At 45.4% G+C, this 25,284-nt stretch overlaps 1 protein-coding gene across 1 annotated transcript in view; it reads right to left on the bottom strand.

The window, feature by feature from the left end:
- Positions 1–4,767: 4,767 nt before the first annotated feature.
- The window catches only part of METTL16 (methyltransferase like 16), a 36,124-nt gene continuing 15,607 nt past the window's right edge, over positions 4,768–25,284 (bottom strand). Inside the window, exons 4-10 of the mRNA XM_029082302.2 lie at positions 22,844–22,984; positions 21,853–21,968; positions 20,543–20,685; positions 15,687–15,756; positions 14,959–15,048; positions 5,734–5,907; positions 4,768–5,601 (exon numbers count right to left, since the gene is read on the bottom strand). Coding sequence (XP_028938135.1) covers positions 4,936–5,601; positions 5,734–5,907; positions 14,959–15,048; positions 15,687–15,756; positions 20,543–20,685; positions 21,853–21,968; positions 22,844–22,984 — 1,400 coding nt within the window. The 3' untranslated portion in view covers positions 4,768–4,935. The remainder of the gene's footprint in view (positions 5,602–5,733; positions 5,908–14,958; positions 15,049–15,686; positions 15,757–20,542; positions 20,686–21,852; positions 21,969–22,843; positions 22,985–25,284) is intronic.

The raw sequence follows: 25,284 nt of genomic DNA, 5'->3' as shown, positions 1-25,284 counted from the left end.
CTAATGGCTGGAAAAACAGACTGCAAAAATGGAGGTTACGAGTCTCTACCATGGAGATATTTTGAAATGCAGCGTTCCCCTTTGCCCCCCAAACACACACACACACATATGCACACACACATCCAGAATACTTATTAAAAATGGAGATGCTGCTTATAAAATAAAGATCAAACATCTCTTTCATATTATACAACTGTATATTGTCAAAATCATAAGATAATTAACAGTTATTTCACATTGATTTTGGTCCAGACATTTTAATTTTGTCGTTATGCTAGTTACTTAATTATCTGAGCTTCTTTCCGCCAGGTGAAGGAGCTCGGGAAGATTTGGTAAAGTGAATTAAGATCCAATTATTCATCACTAGATCTGTGGAATCTTACTCATTGATCATAGAAAGAGAGGCTAGAGGGATATTATGGAATAATGTAAGATGGTTAACTGGCTTCACTTTTCTCTCATTCTCCAGTGCAATCACAACTCACTCCCCTTGTTAGGTTGAGCAGTGGGAGGGGTGCGGAAGAGGAAGAGAGGATATCTCATGGGGAAACTGCCCCCTGGGCTCTGGCAAGTGGGGGCTATGCTACCATTGAGGGGTTTTGAGCCTCCACAAACAGAAGGTCTTTTGATAATGGGCCCAGTGGACGTGGAATTAGAGATCCAGATCCATCCGGTGACTTGGAGGTGAAGGGGACCTTAAGCTAGTTGTGGGCAGGAAAAGTGTCTACCAAAGCTGTTCTACTGTCCTCCCCCAAGAGCTTACTTCAGTGCTCCGCATGCGGTGAGTGCTTAGTAATTATGACGGATTGACCGAAAGCAAAAACGGAAAGGCATCTGAGGGAAATCACCCGCACCTTTCGACTCAGCTCCTGCCCCAGAACCCAAGTCCAGACCTCGTGATCCTCCCTTTTGGTTCCACAGAGTCTGTGGCGCTAGACTACCTCCCGGCTCTGCCTTTGTGTCAAAACACCTCACCCAGGACAAAGTGCCGCCTCCCTCAACAACGAAAGGGCAGCCCTAACTGCTCCCAACCTAGTACTTTACTAAAGAAGTGATTTGTTTATTTATCAGGCTGAGTCACCACAGTGCACCCCGGAGCGTCTTGGCAGAGAAGCACCAAAGCTTGCCCAGATGCCCCTGCCAGGTGCATAAGCAACTCCCTTGGGTTGCAGGAGATCCCACGGTGGTCGCTGCGTTCTCCCTTTCGGGGCATTAAGGTACCCAGGAGGGTCATTACGGAAGGCTTCTGGAGGGGACCATTTCACGGCTCGGTGAGTTACAATACTTGTTAAGCACCTGCCATGTACCCAGTGCTGGACTATGTGCCGATCAGGAGGAGACAGGTGGTTCCCTGCCCCAGACAACAGAGAATGCTGCAGCCAGCTGCAGGGTGTAATAATTATGGCATTTGTTAAGTGCTTACTACGTACCAAACATCGTTCTAAGCACTGGGGTAGATACAAGCTAATCAGCTCGGACCTAGTTCTTGTCCCATAGGGGCTCACAGTTGAAAGGAGGAGGACTTAACCCCCATTTTCCAGATGAGATAACTCAGGCCCAGAAAAGTTAAGTGACTTTCCCTATGTCACAGCAGGCAAGCGGCGGAGCCTGGATTAGAACCCGGTCCTCTGATGCCCAGGCCCGTGCTCTTTCCACTAGGCTACGCTGCTCCCCTTCAATGGCATGATCCTCCACTGCCAGGAATCCTTTCTTGGAGGCATTTTAATGGACAACTGGCAGGCTGATACCAATGGACCAGCAGAGAAGGGCACTTGACCTTTCTCCCTGCAGTAATTCTGCAGATAGATGGGAAGCTTGACCACCTCCTGCATGGTCCTGTCTCTGTTCCTGTCAGGGAAGGGAGACGGGGGGGTGGGGGGAGCCCTCAAGGGGATCAGCCAGTTGGGTCTTGGAGGATCTATCTGGGGCAGGGCCTCCTGGAGAGAACCTCCGTTTTCCACCATGGTGTGTGGGGTCGGTAAACCTGAATGAACAGTGGATTGGGGGTGGTGAGGGATGAAAACGAAAGAAGTTTTAAAACCAGCCGTTTCTTCTGTGGCGCCTCTCTCTATCCCCGCAACCAGATGTTGCTGTTTCAAATCCCTCTTTTCAAGCACACTAAAAACAGCACCCTCCCCCCCATTAATTGGACATGATTAAAGTTGAGGCCTAAAGGGCAAAGGCATTATAGTTCCAGTAACGATCCACTTGGTCGAACTGGGGGGAGGAGGAGAGAGGAGTGCAAGGTGAGGGGAGAGGAGTGCAAGGGGGTGGGCCTGTTTGGGGAGACCAAATGTTTCAGACTGGAACACAAAAGGATTTCAAGAAAATGCCATCGAAGCAAAAGCCTTTTCTTCGTGGCTCAATCAAGCAACGGCTCCATAAAAGAGGCAGAAGGGCCCCCTTGTGGCTCACGCAGGGAGGTGCACGGATTTGTACCATTTCTCAAAGTGACATTTTGCCATAATTCCCAATTCCCAATCCGGGATGCCCGGCTCTGTTTGCTTTTCACTGAAGCTGCCCCTCTTGGGGTCCACCGCGGGGCTCCCCCCAACGGCAAGAGAACATAAAGAGGGCCCCGCTCTATTTCCACAGGCTCCATGTACAAGGAATGGGGATGTGTGTGTACACACACACACACATATATATATATATACACACAAAAATATCTTTTCCCATTTTTCAGCTCCTAGATATCCTCAGAGCTCCAAAGCTGGCCCAAGTGTTTAGCGACAATCTGTGCCAGTCACCCAGTTTTTGTACGTTCTAAACGGCCACTTCCCTTTTTTTTTTAAAAAAAAAAAAGGAACAAAGCCATCAGTTCACCAACAGGCCTATTTGAAAGAGTCTGTTCAACTGGTTTGTCCCTTTAGCCTCCTTTGTAAGTACCTTGGTGTTTGGCAAGATGCTTGGCACACAGTAAGCGTTTAACAAATGCCACATCGGTACAGTCCCGCAGGGCCAGCGAGGTGGAGAAGGGCCCTTCTTCTTCCCAGCTCTGAGCTAGCTAAGTCTCCTCTCTGCCACGATTCCCGAAAGAGAGTAGGCTGGGGGGCAGGGAACAGAAGTCGACTCTAGAGAGGACCACGATAACTGCCCCTTCCCCCAGGCTGAACTTGGATTGTACGTTTAAAGGGGAATCTGTTCGTTTCGACTCATATGAATCTAGCAAATCACTGCGGTCAAGGGGCTCAGCAATTCCACTTCTTAGAAGTGAATCACCACATTTTCTCACCAGCTCCACTCCCGAAGGGACATGCTAGATCCGATTAGAAAACACCCACTTCACCAGAAGCCTTCAATATAGCCTCCAAAATGCATTTTGCTCACCTGGCCTATCCAGATCCGTCAGAACACATTTTCCCCAAACTCTGCCTGCCAGAAATAACAGCTGAACCCAGACTGCGCATGGGGACTGCACCATGTGTGACCTGTAATCACAATGTTGGGGTGGCCAAGACACTTTCCTCCCAACTGCTCTCACCTCTTCCCTTTCTCAATCCCATGGATGTCCGTGTCTCTCCCGGGGACGAGAGAAGCCAGTAGAAATGTGTCTGCTGAGCCCTCTACTTCCCCGACCTCGGAAAGGTCATTTCCTCGTGGCAAACCAAACCTCAGACTTGCCTTTGACATCTCGCCTGCTAATGCGCTGGGGTGGGGGGGGGTCAGCACTGAATCAAGTTGGGGAGAGCAGAACACGGAAGTTGGGGTGGGGTGTCACAGCTTCCTGGTCCTAGCCAATACAGGATCGGGAGCTCTCTTTCTGCTAGGATTACCTTCTTACTGGGAAATAAGTTTCCCAGTCATTACTGGAAAAGCCAGCAGTAAAAGTTTCCTCTCCAGCTAGTGAACCTCCCCACTCCCACATGACTCTGCGTTAGGGCTTTGACACACCCAAAGTCCTTGTCCCTTTTGGTTCGAGCCCACGCAACCGGTAAGAACGCTTCCTGACACTAACAGGATCGTCAAATCAAAACTTTTGTTCACAAATCTAATTGTGGGACACTGGGTTTTCGGTGTAGATTTTGAAACAACTAGAGATCTTTCAGTGCCAATGCTGCCCATGAGCTCTGTTAGGACACTTCACCGGGGACAGGACAGTATTCGCTGAGGCCCGCCAGTGCCGAGCGCATTTCAGCGGAGCCCGCCTTACCCATTACTGCTGGGAGGAGGCACCCAATGGGGCGGAGTTGCTCCTTTCTCCTTTGACGCGTTAGGTAATGAATGTATCGGCGGTTTCCGATCCCAGTGGAGCTCCGCTGGCTGGCACACCTTCCTGCCGCCTGGCTCCAGCCTGGCCTCTGACTCACCACCTTCCATTTAAGGGCAGGTTCCCGTCTGAGAGCACCAGGGTCTCCCTGAACAGGAGTAAGCGGCGTTGGCCTTGCCCGCGAGGAATGCTGACTGCAGGCAACAGATGATCCGTCTGAGACTCGACGGTGTGTGTGTGTGTGTGCGCGCGTTGGGGAGAGGCGGGGAAGAAGCAACCTCCCGTCCCAGAGAGGCCACAGCGCCAACGCTGTGCTGGCTGAGGAAGCCTCTCTGCCAGAAAGCAAACAGATGCTTGACCCCGACTCAGGGGAGATCAGGGACAGGGCTCCTGCCCAGGGAAGCCAATGCAGTGCCAACTGGGCACAAACAGATTGAAGTCCAACCCAGGCAGATGGTCTCCCGGGCTCTGTTTTGAGCTGAATCACTGATTACCCAGCTACTTCCTCTCTACACATCAACTCTCTGCAGCTAAATAGATGTCATCTGCTCCACGACTGACGCAGTGGAATTATCTTTAATTAAAAAACAAAAAAATATATGGTATCTGTCAGAGCAGTTTCTTCCTTAGTGACTAAAGGTATTTCAGGAAAAAATAAAATAGAATGAACCTAAAAGGCAGCCGGGCGTCTGACACGCTCTCGCGATCGGGCACGGGCAGCGCAGCTAACTAGCAACGAGCCGTAAGATCTGGTTGCGTAAGTACGTACAGAGCTGGTTCATCAAGTCCCTGTTCTGCCCCTCAACCCAATGCATCTCTACTGTCGCGGCCTCCCCTTCCTTCTTGACATTGATCAAACACTTGAACAGGAACTGCCCGTTCCCTCCTCCTTCCGGCCGTTTCTCCCGCCCGGCCGCTGAGTCGCCAACCTCTTCGGGGGCCTCTGGCTCCTCCGCTGCATCGCCGGAGACTCTGCTTCTTCCTAGAGCGTCTGGTCCTTCCTGAACAGCATCGCCGCCACCGCTCCCCTCTTCCACCTCTTCTTCCTCCTCCTCTTTCAGGGCCTTCTCGCTGATCTCTTGTGCAGGAGAGTCCTTATCCTCGGGGCTGGAGCCCCGAGGCGACACCTGGTCCCCTGCTGTTCCCCTCGGGTCGGCGGGGGAGTTTTCCTCCTGCCTCGGCTCCTCCTCGGGGCAGCAACTCTCCGCCTCCTTAGGGAGATTTCTGCCTTCTCCCATGGCCTGGATCAAGTCTTCGGGGGCGCGAGGGACTTCACGCAGTTGCCTCACCCTGTCTCTCTTCTTTCTCCGAATGTGGACCCAAGAGTTTTCTACGGCTGTTAGGAACAGACTGACTTCCTCCTTTCCGCAGGGAACCCGTTTATGCCGGACCTGTTAAAAGGGAAAGGGGGAAATGAGGAGGGAAAAAAACCAAACCCAACAACATAGAATTTTGTGAGTCTGCTTTAAAAAAATAAATAGAATAAATCACAAGAACCTGCCTGAATCTTATTAATAGGATACCTTCAGATCGGTGAGGATTTTCTCTATCCACGTTGTGACGACTGCTATGCCTCCCACAGCATCGAGGCCCAGGGCCAAAGCTTTGACAGCCAACTCTTTCATTACAGACTCCACGACCAGAAATGTTATGGGTTTCCTGGGCTTTTCGAGCTTTCTTTTCTTAGACGGAGGTGACTGAAAGAAAAAGGGATCGAGGAAACCAGGTTATACGGGTACTGAAGTCTTGGGTCTTGAGTCACTGCTGTGCCTGGGAGAATGAGATTCACTCACATCAAGTTGCTTGCCTTACTCCTTCACCCTACTACTCACTCTTTCCCTCCCGACCGCAGTCTGGAGGACAAATCTTCTCTCGGTCTACCCACTAGAGGGACTCAAGTTCCATTTTTAAGTTAGGTTACGTCACTATATATGTATTGTTCTCCCTTTAAGGATGAAAACTTTTCCCAGGATTCGTCCTCGACAAGTGCAGGATCATTAGAGGCATCCAGCACCTCAAGACACTTGGAACTTTAAGAGGCACGAGGGCACTCTACTGGGGTTAGAATTTCTTTGAAGGCCCCAAAATAATTTTCAGGTCTTGGATAAGGGTTGGACAAGAATGGACACATGGAAAGAAAAAGAACACTCACATTTTTAGGGGAATTTCCCAAATAGAAGGTAGTTACTAAATTCGAATTTGATTTTCTTTTTTATTTTAGACAGGAAGAATTCATTGTAAGGCCCTGATTGATTACAACAAAGGATATCTGACTAAATCTTGTGTTGGGGTACTGGCTTCTTCCTTTGGAGGATGCCATTATCCCCATCGGAGAGCTTTGTAACGCTTCCCGAATACTCTTACGTTTTCCTTTTATTTCAAAACCAGGAAATGGAAGTAGCCTGAGACCCGAAGGGAGAGGAAACAAAAAAAAAAAAAAGCCTTTCTTTTTTTAAATTTTAAATTATTCAAGATTTGACTGCATTTAACCGAAAGGGTGAAAGAAGGGATATGCCAGTTGCTCTGTGGATGAACCATAGTGGATTGGCCTTTCCCTGTCTGGACTAGTTCTATTTTTTGGCAAGATCAGGCTGATTCAGATGGCCATTGAGGGAGCAGTCTTGGGGGTTAAAGGCAAAGAGCGTTTTATGTAGAGGGTCGACACCTGAACCTACTGCAGCAATACCAGTGGCCTGCTGTGTGACCTTGGGCATGCCACTTCACTTCTCTGGGCCTCAGTTACCTCATCTGTAAAATGGGAATTGAGACTGTGAGCCCCACATGGGACAGGGATTGTGCCTAACCCAATTTGCTTGTATCCACCCCACTGTTTAGTACAGGTCCTGGCACATAGTAGGCGCTTAACAAATACCTTTATTATTATTATTATAATTACCACCATTTGTTTGGCAAGCCCCTGTACGAAGAGAGAAGGAAGGACAGAGTCACACGAGTGGCTTACATCCAACAAACCAGGGAAAAGACTGAGGTCAACACACGATAGGGCAGTTAGCAATACAGTCTAGTGAAAAGAGGCCTGGGCCTAGGAATCAGGAGAACTGGCTCTACCACTTGCCTGTGCCTCAGTTTCCTCATCTGTAAAATGGGGTTCAATACTACTTGTCCTTCCTCTGAACTCAATGTGGGACAGAGACTGTCTCATCAGATTATTTTCTATCTACCCCAGGATTTTAGTACAGCATTTGGCACAGAATAAGTGTTTACCAAAGATCACACTTCTTATTTTCAGAAACATAGGTGCATCTTCTCTGAAGAAGATAGGGAAAAAAACCTACGCAGGTAGGGAGAGTCGTGATTTATTAATGCGTGGGAAACAACAGGATATAAAAAAAGGTCACCTACTCTATAAGTAAAAGGTCACTGCGGCAATGAGCAATTCCTGTTTGCCTCGGAAAACATCACAAAACATCCAAGTTGAAACCACAGCAAAGATGAGTCCAACATGACAGTGATGGTCCTTCAGGGAACACCAGAGCTCTACTAAACTCAGCTGAGGTGATAGATCTGTGCCAGTGGGGCATTCCAGACCCCCTCAATACCTGACGAAGGCACCGTCCCTTTCAATGTTAAAACCTGGTACACTGGACCCAAGTCAGTCTACAGTTATTGATCCGTCGATCCATCGGTGGTATTTATTGAGTGCTTAAAATGTGCAGAGTACTGCTCTAAGCGCTTGGGAGAGCGCGATACAACAGAATGGGCAGGTACATTTCCTGCTCTGGCTGGTTTAGAACCGGGTACCTCCTGTCCTCCCAGGGAAATGACTGGCCGCTTTTAGAGGTGGAATAGAGGCAGGCTCTCGTAGAAAAGGGGAACGCCTCCAGATTCTGGGCCTCGCCAACTCATTCCAAGCAGCGATACTCAATACTTTCTTCCCACCCGCCAACGGAGCCCAAGCCCAGCAAAAACGCCATGTAAATTCATTGCCCCGACTTCAGGTTTCAGATGACACCCATGCGAAATGCCATTTTTCCCAACCATCAAAAAACAAACCCAGTTCCTAGAGAAATCAGGTCTTCAGAAATATCCGATCCTAAACAGCAGCTTATTCCTTCTGAAGGCCTGTATGTGGCTTTAGTTCAGTTTACTCAATTACTCTACACGTGGGTGTCAATTTTATTGTCTATGAATTTCAAAATGAGGTGTTAATACCGATTTATAGTCATTAACTTCAGTATTTTTCATAAAAATGCAACCCCTCTTCTCCAAACACATGGGCTCTGGCAGGTAAAAAATAATCCTGATTCGCACTGCAGGGTCATATTAAAACACGATTAATAGCACGAGCACATCTTAAGAAATCATCACTTAAATTCACCTGCAAAGTCTTTGCTATTAGTGTGGTTTTATGCCTTACAATAAATGCACAATAAATTAGGAAACCTATGTATGGCACTTTTTTCCCCAAATTTCAATTAAAATTATCTTATTTTGCTAACATACTTAAGATCTAAAATTGCCAGTATCTAGATATATTTCAAAAAGGAACATCACCCTCAAACTGCCATAATCTAGTTTAGCAGGCAATGTGTCCATGAATAATTCAACACTTTAAAGTCTTAAAAAAAAAAAATCAATGCTTTACACAGGGTAATCTGGTTTAATGCAAAGGACTAGAAGACCAATTTACTGCTCATTTCAGATTAGAACCATCTCTCCAATCCCAACCTGCCCAAATGACAATATGAAATGGGCCAAGTGTGCCTTGTGCCTTATATACGATATACTGATCAATGTTATTTATTAACTGCTTATTGTGTGTGGTACAATAAAAGAGAGCTGGAAGACAAGATCCCTGACCTCTAGTGAGGGAGACAACATTAAAATAACAATACCAGTAAGAGAAACAACAGAATAAAAGGATATGTACATAAGTGCTTGGGGAAGGGAGGGAGGTTGGACCCAAGTGCATGGACACCTGCCATTTTAATAATAATAATATTTGTTAAGCGCTTACTAGGTGCTAGGCACTGTACTAAGCGGTAGGGTGGATATAGGCTAATCCAGTTGGACACAGTCCCTGTCCCACAAAGAAAGAGGCAGTTTGGACAGATGACCCTCCTCTAGACTGTAAACTGTCTGCTAATCCTGTCGTACTGTACTCTCCCAAGCATGTAGTACAGAGGTCCGCACGTAGTTAAGTGCTCAATAAACATCACAGATTAAATGATGGATTCAGATGGGGTGATATGAAATGCCCGCATCATTCACAATACATAAGAATGGATCCACTACGGCAGTGCTAGCCTCTTAGAAATACTTCTCCCCTCAAAGACCTTCTACGATTCCTGTGGGGAGTTGGCAGCCGGGCGGCCTAGTGAGTAGATCACGGACCTGGAAGTACAGTCCTCTGCATACAGCAAGTGCTCAATAGATATGACTGATTGAAAGTCAGAAGGATCTGCGTTCCAATTCCGCCACCACTTGTCTGCGCTATGACCTTGGGCAAATCACTTCTCTGTAAAATGGGGATTAAGAATGTGATCCCCATGTGGGACACGGACTGCTTCCAACCTAATTAGCTCGTATCTACCCCAGCGCCTAGAACAGTGCCTGGAAAATAGTTAGTGCTTAACAAATACCATTTAAAAAAAAAAATGTTCATCTCTTCCTGCGTAGTGGACAGGTTCAGGGAGTCGGCAAGCTTGGGCAGCAGAGACTGCAGTGGTTTTCGAGGTGGCTACTCAGGCAACCGGCCCGCTGGTCCTACGGTGCACAGGCTCAGCCTTGCACTCTGCTGTGGCCACTTGGGCTGTAAAAGGGCTTTGCTATGTAAAACTCTGATGTGCCCCTACCCGTGTGCTGTGCCAACCCCACCCCTGCCCCTGGCCTGCCTATCATTATCTTTGCTGCCCCAGCTGGCACCCGACTGCAGGGACGAAAGAGTGCGAGTGGCACTGCGCCAACCATGAGGGCTGGCCCCTATTGAATCTCCCGGGTTCTCCATCCTGAAGTCTTCACGCCCGAACCGAGGCTTGGCCTTTGTTTACGGCAGGAGAACCCATCCTTCAAGCGGAGGTGGTGACGGGGTACAAGTGAGTGCAGATATGTGAAAGAGGGCTGTGAGCCAGGGAGGACATCAGCCAAAAGAAGAGAGATTGGGCTCTGGAGCCGGGATGGAGTGCTGAACCTTGCCCAGGAGCCCCCCAGTCTTTCCCCACAGTCGACCTTGGCTCCACAAGACGCCATTTGCCTAAGGTCTCCTTTCATCGTGCCTGATGTAAAACGTTGCTCTGGGACTGGTGAAGAACGAGGGGAAGGGAAACGGAAGAGGAGACGAGCAGATGGAGTAGGCAGAGAAATCCCAGACCAGCCAACTGTCCCTTCCTGCCCTCTCTGCAATTTGACAGCTGCCAGGATTTCCATTAAAAAACTGGAACTGTAAAACCCAGATATAATGGAAAACCCTAGTGGCTAATGGAAATGTCATCCAGAACCTCTGGGCTCGACAGCCAGGGCCAGGGCACTGTGTCAAGGAACCCCAGAGGACTGGCATCTTTAAGGAACGGAGGAAGTGAGGTGGAAGGCAGGGAGTCACCTGTTGTTTCCTTCATGGGTTTAATAATGATGGTATTTGTTAAATCCTTACTATGTGCCAACCACTGTTCTAAGCGCTAGGGTAGATATAAGGTAATCAGGGTGTCCACGTGGGGTCACAGTCTTAATCCTCATTTTACAGATGAGGTAACTGAAGCACAGAGAAGTGAAGTGACTTCCCCGAGTCACACAGCTGACAAGTGGCGGAGAGTCTGGAGCCGGCATCAGCCCAGCGTATGCTCGGGTCATACATGAAAGCCGGCAATGGGGGTAAACGGTAGCCAATGTGCTCTGCCTCGCCTTTCTATTCCCATTTGTCTGACTGCTCCCTGGGAAATAGGCTGTTGTGAGCCACTGAGTACCTGACTCTGTTCTTTTGGTACACAAGTCGGGGAGAAGGACATATGAACCGAGGAAAATCTTTCCAGTCCTAAGATTGACCTCGGATTTAGCCTACACCTTTGGCATACAGAAAGGTTCTTAGCCCCCTGCCTGCCACTGCTTTTCCTACCTAGGGTAGCACCAACCTGCTGGCTGATCTCATTCGGGCCCATGACATACAGCCTCGCCACGCCTCACCCCGAATGTGATCACGCTTGCGCTCCTTCGCCGAGCCTGCTGACTTCAAACCCTTCAAAAGGTGGATCCTTGGCCAACACCCTTCACGGGGAAGGCCCAAGCCAACAGCTGAGCTGTGACATTTGGGAATTATTTTTCCTAACAGAGAGCAAAACACAACACACACACACACAAGGGCCAAGCCAACAGCTGAGCTGGGACATTTAGGAATGTTTTTTCCTAAAAGAGAGCACAAAACACACTCTCTCTTTTTCTCCCAGAAGGCCCAAGCCAACAGCTGAGCTGGGACATTTGGGAATGGTTTTTCCTACAGAGAGCACAAAACACACACCTCCCTAAAGCAAATTTCTGGGCAAGGCTCAAGAAGAGATGATCTAATTTAGAGATTCCCCCCCTCCCCCTTTCAAAAAGCACGCAGTTGCCACACTTCCTAAGCACACAAGAATTGGAGAATTGGGGCTAGGGCTTCCCCACGGGTAGAGTTACAACTCAAAATTGAGCTAAAGAGGCAATCAAACCTTCTTGCTGGAATCCAAAAAAGAACAGTCACTGAGATGTGTTCCTTGTCCTCATCGCTAGCCAGAAATGATTCTGCAAGAATTCTACCAACATTGGCGCCTGGCTCTCTGTTGCTAAGACAAATTCAACCCGAGTAGTGGGCTCGGAAGAGGTACTGGACTTGGCAGTGAAATAAAATTCTCTCAGCCCTCAACTCTAACAGAAATGAGTCAGTAGGCCTGGCAGAAGGGAAAACACAAGTTGCCATAGTAACTTGCACGCTTACACTGGAAGGGGGAAAAGAAAAAGTAGGCCAATCTTTTGACCTAACGGACTTCCTTTCTTCATCTTCACCAGATTTGAAGGGTAATCAAGGTGAGCACTTTGTCCAAGCATGGGGCACTGGAAACAACCCATCATCAGCCCCCAAAATCCCTCCCCTCCCCTCCACCCGCCCCAGCACCGTTCCGCCAGCCCACCCTCAGGGAAAGTGGCTTCTGATTTGTGCACACGTCGAGCACTCCACTGCTAAGAAACTGTTGCTGGGTTACTACAAATCAGAAATGACCACTTTTCCTGTAGCGGTTTAAGCGCGTCTAATGGAATCCTTGGGAATGCATTACAAACGGAGGGGAGGGGGGTGACGAATGATCCGGCACCAGAGAAAAACGAAATCACTCACCAACCACATTCTTCCATTGTGAGAAACTGAACAGCACCAATAGGGTTGAGGGAGGCTTGGGCTGTGGCTTTTGAAAACAAGCTGGTTTTTTACAGATAAACAGACTCCCTTTTGGTGATGGAGACTTGATTCTCTCTCTCTCTCTCTCTCTCTCTCTCTCTCTCATACACTACATATGAGTATGCTATTGTACTATCAGAGCTTCCTCTGAATAGAGTGCCAGCAGCACTAATTATTACTTCTTCTACCTGTGGTGCCAACCAATGCGGGAAGCAGGTTAAGCAAAAAGCATTTGGAAACAGGTGCAGCTTGAGTCTACTGCAGCTGCTGTTGTCTGCTGGGGAAAGATCCTGCCTGACAGTAATTCTTTTAACTATTTGGTGGGAGACCCTGCCCTCATTTTCCGCCCTTGGTTTGACATGCGAAGATTCTCCTCCCATCTCGACAGTGTGTGGCGCTCCTAGGCTCCTGCTACTCAGGCAGGTCATCAAAATGGAGTCCTTCTTTCAACATAAGTGTGAAAATCAGTAGAAAACACAAATAGCCTTCTGGCATCTCAATCAATTGTATTTATTGCACCCTTACTGTTTGCAGAGCACTCTACTAAGCGCTTGGGAGAGTACAACAGAATTGGCAGATACGTTTCCTGCCCATAACGAGCTTAGAGTCCAGTATATTTAAATTTTATATCATACATTACTTATTTATATTAATGTCTGTCTCCTCCTCTAGACTGTAAGCTCCTTGTAAGCAGGAAACGTGTCCACTAACACACTTGTATTCAACTCTCCCGAGCACTTAGTACAGTGCCCTGAACACAGTAAGTGTTCAATAAATATCACTGATGGATTGAGGCCTTTTCTGGACTGGCACTGGAAAAATTGGTGAAACATGGCAAGAGCAATATTGTTTTCAGAGACACGGGGCAATGTCAGAGTTATCACCACAGATCGAGCTAAGGAGGAGTTTGATCTATGAATCAATCATATTTATTGAGCTCTGTTTTAAGCTAAGCACTTGGGAGAGAAAAACACACAGTTGTTAGACACGTTCCCTGTTCACAACAAACACTTATATTTCCAACCCACCCATTCTAAGAGAAACAGAAGAACCCATGTATGTTGCCTGTTAGCATTCTTGCCCCTGGACTTACATCTCAGGAGCAATCTACCATGACTAAAAGCCCAGGGTTTCTCTCAGGCCACCATAGACAGTCACCATCAGTCACAGAAAGAGAGGTAAAGACTGAGTGGCACAAATAGCACGGCGCAGAGGCAAGGAGATAATTTTAAAAGACTCCACATATTTCATGTGTTTCTGCTAGTTTTTTTGGTTTCATTTAAAAGGGTGTGGCCAATAAAGTGCTAATGACTGCTGAATGTGCCAAAATAGCAAAACCTGCTTTAAGAAAGACTACTCAGACCCAGAAAAAAGAAGTGGGGGAGAGTATTTTGGTTAAATTCTTTTTCTTGGGAGTAGGCTGGAGTCCTTCCTTCATGGAATTCACAGGTTCACAAGAAAAGATGGACAATTCCCAAGATGGAAACTTTCTTCCCATTATGCTACTTTAAAGCACGTTTCCACTTCTTCAGGAGTAGTAAATTGGTCCACTTTGACTAATAAAAAGAAGGCAGTTTGGCCAGTAGAAAGAGCACAGGACTGGAAGACGGGGTCTGGTTTCAAGTCCAGGCTGTCCCTAGCCTATTGTGTGACTGTGGGCAAGTCACCACACCTCTGGGCCTCCGTTTCCTCATCTGAAAAATCAAGATATGATAGATGGGGGACCGGAATTGTGTCCAATCGCCAAACCTTATAGCTACCCAAATGCTCAACACATAGAAAGTGCTTACTAAATGCAATCATAATAACATTAAAAATCAAGACCTATATTATTTTGGAAGTAAGCTTTAAATACCAAAACATGTCAATCCACTGGGAAAGATTCTCTTTTTTGCAAAATCCTAGTTGGAAGAATTGGGAATGGCTGAATGGACAGATCTTTACTCAACAGCATGGGGAGAACTCCCACCATATGCTTCTGAAAAAAAGGCCCAGGTGGGTCAGTCAATACAAAACTTCAGCACCACTTTTTAAAAAATGGTATTTGTTAAGCACTTACTATGTCCTAAGCGCTGGGGGTAGATATAAGCAAATCAGGTTGGACACATTCCCGGTTTCACACAGGGCTTGCAGTCTTAATCCGCATTTTCCCGATATGAGGGACATGATGCAAAGAGAAGTGCAGTGATCTACCCAAGGTCATAGAGCAGACAAGTGGTGAAGCTGGAATTAGAACCCAGGCCCCTCCAATTCCCAGACCCTTGCTCTATCCACTAAACCATGCTGCTTCTCAATCAGAGAAGCTGTATCATTTACACTATCAGAGCAAACTCCCACATTTCAAGAAGCATGCACAACAGAGAGTACTTACAGGCACTGTTACATCATCATAAAAACTCCAAGCCAAGGCCCATCTCATTGTTCGTCCCTGACAAAATTCAGTGTGGGTGACTTTCGGGACCTAGAAATAGGCAAACACTAAATTAGCTGTCGCGTTAAAGCTTGTAACTTCGTGCTTGCTTGTAGGAAGGCTAATTTTCACTTCACTCTGGCACGCCCTGCCACACATACCCAACCAGAGTGATCACTCTTATATAGGAACCTCTCAGTCTCGGTCGCATCTTTTCCACAAGCCTTGAGAGAAGCGGGAAGGTACTGGCTTGAAGGTAAAGGCAGGCAGTGCCCACGATTTGATTCTTCAAAAAGGAATTTGGTGGTTTATTTTTAGAGCCAGTGAGGGTTTTAAGTGGTCACTTGAGCGTTCCTCGGGGACCGGGTAGGCTAGAAGGCAGGCAAATGGAACACCTTTCAGGGTTCTCAACTAAATTGCTGAAATACTGACTTGCTTGATGGAGTCACCGGGTCTCTAAGCAGAACTGGGGAGATTGGGAAGAATCTTGAGAGCTTATGCCTGCCCCCACCAATGAGAACTACCGGGCATCATGAGGTATTATCTATCCCTTATCCATTCATTCCCAATGAGTCCCTGGTTATTACAACAGTTTTCTCGTAGCGTGAAGTTTTTCAGCAGCAGGGACTGCATATTCAACTGTCGTCACTGAGGAGGCATGAGCCTATACAAGAATGACCAAGTCTTACCCCTTGAATACGAAGCTCTTCTTTCAATGGAGCCAAACTGCATTTCTTTCCCAGCATGCAGCTATACCACCTAAGAGGAAACCAGAGGATTGTAAATAATGGCTTTAGAGAGTCTCATCCAATTAAGAGAGGTAGACCACAGGCAACTTTTGATAAACACACCAATAAAAGTTAATTATGACAACTAGGAAGCCAAAACAAGACAAAGAAAATAAAAACATAACTGGGACCGGGGAGATGGAAGGTTGTTTTTTGGTTTTTCAATGGTTTTTGTTATGTGCTTATTACATACCAGGCACTAAGCACTTGGGAGAGTAGAATACAACAGAGTATGCAAAAACGATACCTGCCCACAAGGAGCTTCTGTTTTACCTAGGCTAGATCACAATCCAGAAATGGTCACATTATTGGATACTAGTGAGTTGCATTCACAGGGCAGATCACTCTATGCAATCAACCAATCATATTTACTGAGTGCTTACTGTGTGCAGGGCACTATACTAAGAGCCTGGGAGAGTACAATAAAACAGAGTTGGTAGGCACGTTCCCTGCCCATGACGAGTTTACAGTCTACACCCACCGCTGCATACTAGGATTGCTGATTATAAATATGAAATAATTCCCGGGATGAAGGAATTACACAGAATTCTCCTACTGCATACTGGTCCCAGACATCACCAGATTCTCTGAGGGGGGAAAAAAGGTAATCAGCCTGGCTCTGATCGGGAAAATCTCCCTGTGACCTAAGTCCACAATTTCCACCCTGAAGCATTAAGAATATTGTAAAGCTAAAAAATTAAAAGCAAAAATGCTTCATAATGCATTAATGTGGGGAATGGGAGGCTGGAATCCATGTTATCCACTACTGCTCTGCTTGATTTGATATGTGGGCCACTTCCCTCTGGGAAGGGAAAAGTAAGTCAATGAAAAAAAAAAAAGACCCCCTCCCCCCACCCCCCCAATACAACGGGATAAAAGGGCCTGTAGATTGAGGTCAGAGTAAGACTCAGTGTTTTATGATGTATAATATTTCAGGAAGCTCTCAATATCTTTAGGAATTGCTTTTGCCTCTGTATATACTGAATGTTATCATGAATTAATTATGGAATCCCAAATTAAGGCCAAATCCTAATACTTTTGCATTTAAAAAAAATACTTCACATGTTCTTTCACTTCTAATTACCTTCCTATTTATATTTTACAATACACCAGGCCTGGGCTTAAACTTTGTAAATGAGAAAAATGTAATCAAAATGTAGCAACTGCAATAAGGGCTGACTGGTTGCATTAGTCTTTAGGTAGGATGTCTACGATGGTTGGCTATTATCACTGCAGTTACAAATTCAGCTTGCCTCATTCCATTCCTCTCTAGGATACCAAATTCTCTGCGATTGTGAAAACTGCCATTCATTCAGCTTAAATTGAATGAGAGCAAATCTAAACATAGTGTTAGAGAACCGTAGAATGAGAGCAAATCTAAACATAGTGTAAGTATAAAATTGGTACTGAATAATCTTAGTCAACTCCAGTAACTTGTTAAAAAAAAATCCACCTATTAAAATGCATGACAGTAATTCATAAAAGAATGCTAAATCTAAAATTAAAACGCACACAAGAATGAGTTTGGTCAACAGGGTAGATGACCACAACCAAAACCCAATCCCAAATTCATATCCTATTGGAAAATGCATCCCAATGAGTCAAGATTTATCAGCCAACCAACTCGGTCCTTTAGGGAACATGGAAGAAACTGTGATGCTCATTTGATGAGGCCAATAAAGCTTTTCTAAGTCTGCACAATCGGCAACTCTTCCCACTCTCGTTGCACCCAAAGGGTTTTCTGCTTCTTGTTCTCATTAACTGCATCATAGCAAAATGCTCACTAGAGCAAATTAAAAATAAAAATGATCAGTTGGAAAATGGAACTACTCACAGTACCAAAAAAAAAAAAAAAAAACCACTACAGTTGTAGAGAACTTTTCCCTCCTCAAACCAGTTAAAATTGCATGCTCTGCTATGAAAAACCCAGCTTTTAGGCATAATATAAGTAACAACATTGCTTTCTCTTAGTTCATCACCTTAACTAACTTTTGGGAAATAAGAAACACACTTTTCCACTCATGCCTTGTGGAATGGCTATCTCCCATACTAATTCCTCAGGACTGTAAACTCCTTGTGGGTAGGGAACGTGTCTGCCAACTCCGTTATGTTCTATTCCACCAAGCACTTAGTACAGTGCTCTGCACACAGTAAGGGCTCAATATATGACTAAGTAAATTCTTCCCTGCTGTATCTTCACGGCAATAAGACAAAATACCAATGATGAGATGAGTTGGCTTCTGCTCAAATACATCTAGAAGGAGCATGGCCAACTGGACAGCATCTCGGCCTGGGAGACGACCTGGGTTCTAATCCTGCCTCTACCAAATGCTTTCTGTATGACCTTGGACAAATCACTTAACTAACTTCTCTGTGCCTCAGTTCTCCCGTTCTCTGTCCAACTTAGACTGTCAGCCTAATGGAGGAGAAGGATTGTGATCAATCTAATTAACCTGTATTTACCCCAGCACTAAGCACCGTACTAAGCGCTTGGGGGAGTATGATATAACAATGCAAACAAACACATTTCGAGTCCTCAACGATCTTACAGTCTAGAGGAGAAGACATTAATATAAATTAATAAATTACAGCAACATCTGAGAAGGCCAATCAGCACCTAGCAGATGACGAATCCGGGTGTGACTTTCACACCCTGAGGGATGACAAGAATAGCTGGGCTCTTTGGGCAGAAGGATGGAAGGGGAACCCACTCAGCGAGATAAGAATACCACCTGGACAAAAGGGCCAGGGATTGTTCAAGGTACAAAAGGTCAAACTGTGTACAGTTCCATTAGGACAGGTATTAAAAACAAGGCAGCTGAGTAAGGTTGGAGGCATTGAGGCAGCATGGTCTAGTATACAGAACACAGTGCTGGGAGTCAGGATTTGGGTTCTAATCCCAGTTCTGCTGCTTGTCTGTGTGACCCTGGACAAGTCACTTCACTTCTCTGTGCCCTGGTTAGTTCATCTGTAAAAATGGGGATTAAGACTGAGAGCCCCATGTGGGGCAGGGATTCTGTCCATCCAATCTGCTTGTACCCATCCCAGCGCTCAGTACAGCCTGGCACATAGCAAGCATTTAACAAATACATTTTTAATTATTATTATTACATTGCTCCCCTAAAAAGCCCAGGTCTATCTCGGGATCTATGTCAATTTCTTCACGTGGGAAACTACGATCAATACATCGTTCCTTTACCAAGAACAGTTATATTACATGCCTGGCTCCCCCTCTAGAGTGTAAGCTTGTTGTGGGCAGGGAATCTGTTTACTGTCATACTGTACTCTCCCAAGCACTTAGTAAGGTGCTCTGCACACAGTAAGCTCTCAAAAAATACAACTAAATAACTGATGAGAGGACAAGATTGGTCAAGACAAGTGAGCTGTAAATGCTGATTTGGTTGGAGTTTTTGAGGTCTGGATTTTACCAGGGTAGAAGAATCGGTGGTTTCAGATCAACATCATCACCACCAGTGATGAGACACTGTTTTTCAGTGATGTGGTGTGGGTGACAACTGCCTGCTCGAAGATTTATCTAACTTTAACATTTAACAGTGGAGAAGGGACACTGCTCCAATCCTGAGTGGAGTTCAAGGAAGATATCTGTTTGTTTCCTTTCAGCATCCCCCCCCCTTTTTTTTAAAAAAAAAGAAAGGGACATTTTCACAGACTTTTCTCTCATCCTAACTGATCAGAACTGTTATTTTTTTACCCGGAAGGAACTTCGGTAGCTAAACAAATGCCCTATCCGGTAAGGAAGAAATCAATAGCAACTTTTCCAACTTGCATCAAATTTCTCCTAACTGCATGCCAACCACTTCCAAAAAGACTCTCCAGAGATGCTCAGATGAGAAAAAACCTAGTCTAGGAAAATGATGCCCATTTGGCTACCAAATTTTGCCCAGTAAAATAATTAGTTTGGAAATCGCACATTCGAGGATAGGTATCCGTTGATAACAAAACGGGTCTGATTAACCTCTACACCAAATAACTCCCCACCCCACGAGCTAAATTCCAGGCCTAAAACCTCACTTAATTTTGGGCTACAAAACTGTTAGTTACTTCTACATGTGGCAGAGTGAGAATTCAAGCTGAGAAAATTGTTTTTGGGCTCCTTTGCTGCCTAACGACAGGTGCGCTTCCCTCAATAATTAGCTTTTTATAAAGGGTGTTCCTTAACCCTTCCCTGAAACTGGTTTGTGAACTCAATTCTCCTTCATTAAAGCTTTGACAGCTCAATGTCCTCACATCTGTTATTGTTTGGGGGTTTAATTCCAAGAACACAAAAATCGCTCCAAGGACTGGCAACAAATTTATTCCAATTCATCATACAGATCTGAACCCATCTGTTTCCTAACCAAAAGCCAGCTTTTAATCAGTTTAGCTTTTCTATGGTATAATTCCTGAGATCACAGTCTGCTCCTGTGACATGCCCCCCTTGTTTGCCAAATATGGGGAGGTGACGACACAACCCGTTAACGAATCTGAAGAGCTCCTACCCTGGCCATGGCCCTATCCCCAGTTTTTAAATTTTCTCATTATTCACCTTTTCACCCTCCTTACCTCCATCAAATAAAGCCCCATCGTCCCTTTTCCTTTTGGCAAACCTCACAAAAGAAACCAAACTAGTGGAAAAGGGAGATAAGTGGAAAGTAAGTGAGAGTCCCAACCTTCCACCATGTCTGAGATGCAAAATGGCAATTCTCTCCTGTAGGAAAAAGGCATGCCCCAGCTTCCCTTCTCCTCCAGTGATTTACCTCAATCTCTTCTTAAGTTGTAAACTGTCGTGAATAATTCTTTTGACAAACTCTAGTTCGCCTCCTTCTGCCATGATTTCTGTGATGCCCCCAGTATTTACTGAGCTGGGAGGTGGCCGTCGAGGATTACGAGAGTTTACACCCTAGGCAAGAAAAGGAAATTTGGCTGAGAATGTTTTTTTGGATTAAAAAAAAAATCCATCTCCTTTCTTGTAAGATTAATCCAGTGTACATCACATATGGGTTTATCCTTAGAGTTCAACATAGACTATGCTAAATCTGTAAGATTTAGGAAAACGTTACACAGATTTTTCCTTTGACCACAATCACACACGCACACAAAACTGGCTTTTAGGCAAATTTAACAATTAATGTGCCTTAACACCCTTCACCTTAAGTGTGGCGAGGCAGGAATGGGACCGAGGATCCTGCCACCCTCACCGATCCGCCGATGAAAATCTACCCTGTACAGGAAAACCCCTCAAGACAGAGCTTTTGAAAATTAATCTGCACTTTTTTCCAGACTCAAAAAGGCCAAGAACTTTGAAAATGGAAAAAAAAAAACCCAACTGGGGGGGGGGGTGTTTTGGCCACAAGTGCCTCTTGGCCCTCAAAAAGACACCGCTTTGTTCAAGGTGCAGCAGAACAACTACTCCATTAGCCAATCAGCAGTAATTATTGAGAATTTACTGTGTCTGCTTGGGCTACCGCACAAAGGATAGTAAAGATGATGGTGGCCACTGGAACGGTGAGTCCTGGCTGTGCTCACCAACGAACTATGTGGTGAATCTGGTGCGGGCACGCCATTCTGACGGACAGGTGATGAGCCTGGGCTAAGATACCACAGCTAATGCAGACACATCCAGGGAAAACCCATGGAAAGTACAATCCTAAGTAACCCTCGTTGACAGCACTGGTGAAAAACGACCTCTTAGGTGGCAGCAATTCAGAAAGCATAACTAAGCATCCATTCGGAGAATCAAAACAAAGTTCAGATCATACATTTCTATCTCCCTGACTGTAGCCTGCTTTATTAACCATTATTGTATAAAGAGTACTATTATAAAAACCACAGGGCTGGAAGGGACTTTGAGAGACTGCTTTGACCCATTCCCCTGTGTTCAGAGAGGGTCACACTGGAAATCTCTCCAAAATCAGTCTGTTCTTACTCTTAAAAAGTGAAATGCGGAACTCAAGGAAACGCTTCCAAAAATCAAAGGTGTTCTAATTCATCCCTCCTCCCATCCCACGTAACACAGGGCCCAATCCAAATACAACATTAAATTTCTCTAAAGCAGAAGATACTCTACCTTGGCTTCCAACTGGTTGGCAAAAAAAGGAGGATTGCACATGCAAAAATCATAAATGATCTCGGATTCCTCTTTTAGAGCATCCATTAGGAGCGTCTTCTGTGGTACTTTAACCACTAGCAGAAAAAGCAGGATGTTTAAGATAAGGAACTACAATTAACTCACTAATGATGCATAACATTATCATTATCTTCCCTTGTTATAGGTTTAACTCTACAAAAAAACCCCACTTCATATTTTTAAAAAAAGACTTAGATCCCTGTAACAAACGGAATAGTACATTAACAGCTTTAAAAAAAATATGGTATTTGTTAAGCACTTACTCTGTGCCCAGGCACAGTACTAAGCACTGGGCTAGACACAAAATAATCAGGTTATACACAGTCCATGTCCCACATGGGGCTCACGGTCTTAATCCCCATTTTACGGAGGAGGTAACTGAGGCACAGAAAGTGAAGTGACTTGCCCAAGATCATACAGCAGATAAGCGTTATACAGCGGATAAGTGGCAGAACCAGGACTAGAACCCAGGTCCTTCTGACTCCCAGGCCCATGATCTATTCACTCGGCCAAACTACTTCACCCTTTTTATAGACTGCAGTAGACAACCCTGCCATCTTTAGAGATGTCAGCCTGCGTCCGACAGCGTCTTTCAGTCTCTGGGGGCTTAAGAGTCACCAAAGCTTTCAAATGTCATTTTAAGTAAAACAATAGCAACATCTTAACACATTTTGTAAGACTCAGGTCTGGGAGCAGTTTCGCCCATTACCCAGATTTCTCTAGATCGAGATGGTGAGACAGGAGGGCATTTCAATACCTACTCTTTGCTGTGGTAAACTCTGTATATTCCCATCAGCAACTCAACTGAGCCAAAGACACTTAATTACAAAGTATCTGTTAAGATAGGGAAAGTGAGGAGGAAAGAGGGGAATAGAAAGAGAGAGGAATAGGGAGAAAATGCTCAAAGGGATATTTGTTTTGTGGGGCATACCTTTTATGAGATCAGATAAATTATTCTGTTCCACATTTTTCTTAGCATAATTGAAGCACATATCATCCACTTCTGTTGCAAGGAAATACCAGCCATTTAGAGTTGCTCCTAGTAAAGGATAAATGCAAGATGCTCCAGTACCTATAAAACACCCACACCCAAAAAACCCAACTGTTAAAAATGGTGACAACAAAACGGAGTCACTTGAATGACAAAAGGAAATGTCATTGGAATAACTCTTGGAAACAAACTTACACTTCAGTGTTTCATTGTGTTGGGAACGTGAAGGTCTGTGAAACAGAATAAATTTGCTGAGAAACCAAGGGGCTAACTGGTGCTTAGGGGGTCAACTTTAGAACAGTGCAAGAAACCACAGGACATCAGGTGAGAAGGGTGTGGTGGGCATTTATAGGGGTGACAAATTATACATCCAACCTCCCTTCAGGCCTCACCCTCTCTTCCAGCTGAGGTCGTCAGAGCTCCCAATTTTAAAAAGTTCTATTACTACTCGGTGACTATAGTTCATAGCGCTGGGTGGGGTCAGAGATGGGCTTCAGGATGACAGGGAAAGGCAAATGCTTGGGAAGCCTACTTGTATGAGGAGGATGGGTACTTAAGGCAAGTGGGGAAGCTGAGGCGAAGGGGCAGGGAGAGAAAAAGGACTATAACGAGCCACAGCCATTTATTCTTGGGAGGTGCCCAGGGCCTACCCTTGGACTTTAAAAGACTGTGAGTTCGTTGTGGGCAGGAATGTGTCTGTTATTATATTGTGCTCTCCCAAGCGCTTCCTACAGTGCTTTGCACATAATAAGCACTCAATGCAATTGAATGAAAAGAAGTAGGAGTGACTCAGAGCCACAAAGTGGCTGCTCCAACCTCTAGGAACAACAGTATTGACATACATATCTGTAGTTTATTTATATTGTCTGTCTCTCTCTAGACTGTAAGCTCACTGTGGCAGGGAATGTGTCTGTTTATTATTCTATTGTATTCTCCCAAGCACTTAGAAGCCCTGCACACAGTAAGAGCTCAACAAATACGATTGACTGAGTGACTAAAAAGAAAGCACTTATCAGGACACTCATCATCTCCTCAGATATCTAAAGGCAACCATTTAGTTTCAAAGAGCCTAGCACCTTCAATTCAGAATAGTCTAAGCCCATTTCCTTTCATTTTTAGATAATCTGCCCCTGGATTTCTTGTCTTCTTATCTTAGAACTACAAAAGTCCAAATGATTAAAATACAGAAAAACAAAAAACAGCCAAGTAAGCATCTTCCCACCAGCTTGAATAATCTATTCAAGAGTCGTTGTTAATCAGGAGTATTTACCACTTACGTATTTTAACTTTTATTAAATTTCAAATATCATACGGTTCAAGAGTCCTTTATTTGACCTTCCTAGGAGGACCAAAACTAGTCAAAAGAAAGGGATAGAAAGTTCTGGGTCGAAAACTTTAACTCGATCTGACATTCATACCCAATGAACCAATCCAAATACAGACCACGTCTGCATGGGACAAACCTAATGCTGGGCTGAAAAAATTTCATGACACCCTCATGGGTTTTAATGGTGTTTACATAGTGACTTAGCTATAAGTCTACTGTATTCTCCCATGTGCTCAGTTTAGTGCTCTGTACAGGGGAAGCGCTAAATACGATTGGTGAACTAACCCGCTTTGCTAATTCCAAAATCAATCAATGATATTTATCAAGCACTTGGGTGCAGAGCGCTGAACTAAACCCTTGGGAAAGCCCAATATAATAGAGTTCACAGGCGCTTCCCCTGCCCCGAAAGAGCTTACAGTCTAGGTCAAGTTTACAGTCCAGGGGAATTGGCCACTGATATTTTTCACTGCAGTTCAGCCCAGTAGGCCTAAAATGGCACGGGGGGAGAGATAGAGGGGCACCGGGGGGTGGTATTACAAAATAAGAGTGGATCTGGTTTTGGATTGTGTCCTCATGCATGTATCCTAATTGGTGCTGGAACCAACTGGATTGACAACGCGGAGAAACAGTGGCTAGAAGCCCGACCCTGCCCCCTCACCTAGCCTGTCTTGATCGATCGACTACTGCCTGAAGCTGCTCAGGGTGTCAGCAGGATGAGAAGGGAGAGAAAGAGAGAGGTGAAAGGACACAACTGAGAGGAGGGACAGTGCAGGGTCGGGAAGCGCCTGAAATGCTCAGATGGAGGGGATTCCTGGGGCAGGTGTGGAGGTACGTGGTTGGCTCACTTTACTTCGGTCTGCTTGATGTCATTCCCAGTAGTTGAGGCTGACACCTGTCCTTTTATAGATTCAGATCAAAACAGAATTTTTCTAACTGAAAAATTTTCTTCAGAAATTATTCTTGCCCCATGCAAAGCCAAAGTGTGCCTGCGTGAAGATGTTTATAATTACGTGTGGTTTGTCATATACTTCAGTTTAAAAATACTCTATAATTC

Source organism: Ornithorhynchus anatinus, chromosome 17 (genome assembly GCF_004115215.2).
Source record: "Ornithorhynchus anatinus isolate Pmale09 chromosome 17, mOrnAna1.pri.v4, whole genome shotgun sequence".
In the NCBI taxonomy this organism is placed as follows: Eukaryota; Metazoa; Chordata; class Mammalia; order Monotremata; family Ornithorhynchidae; genus Ornithorhynchus; species Ornithorhynchus anatinus.
Note: the sequence above shows the minus strand (reverse complement) of the source record. Positions and strands in the feature narration are given on the sequence as shown.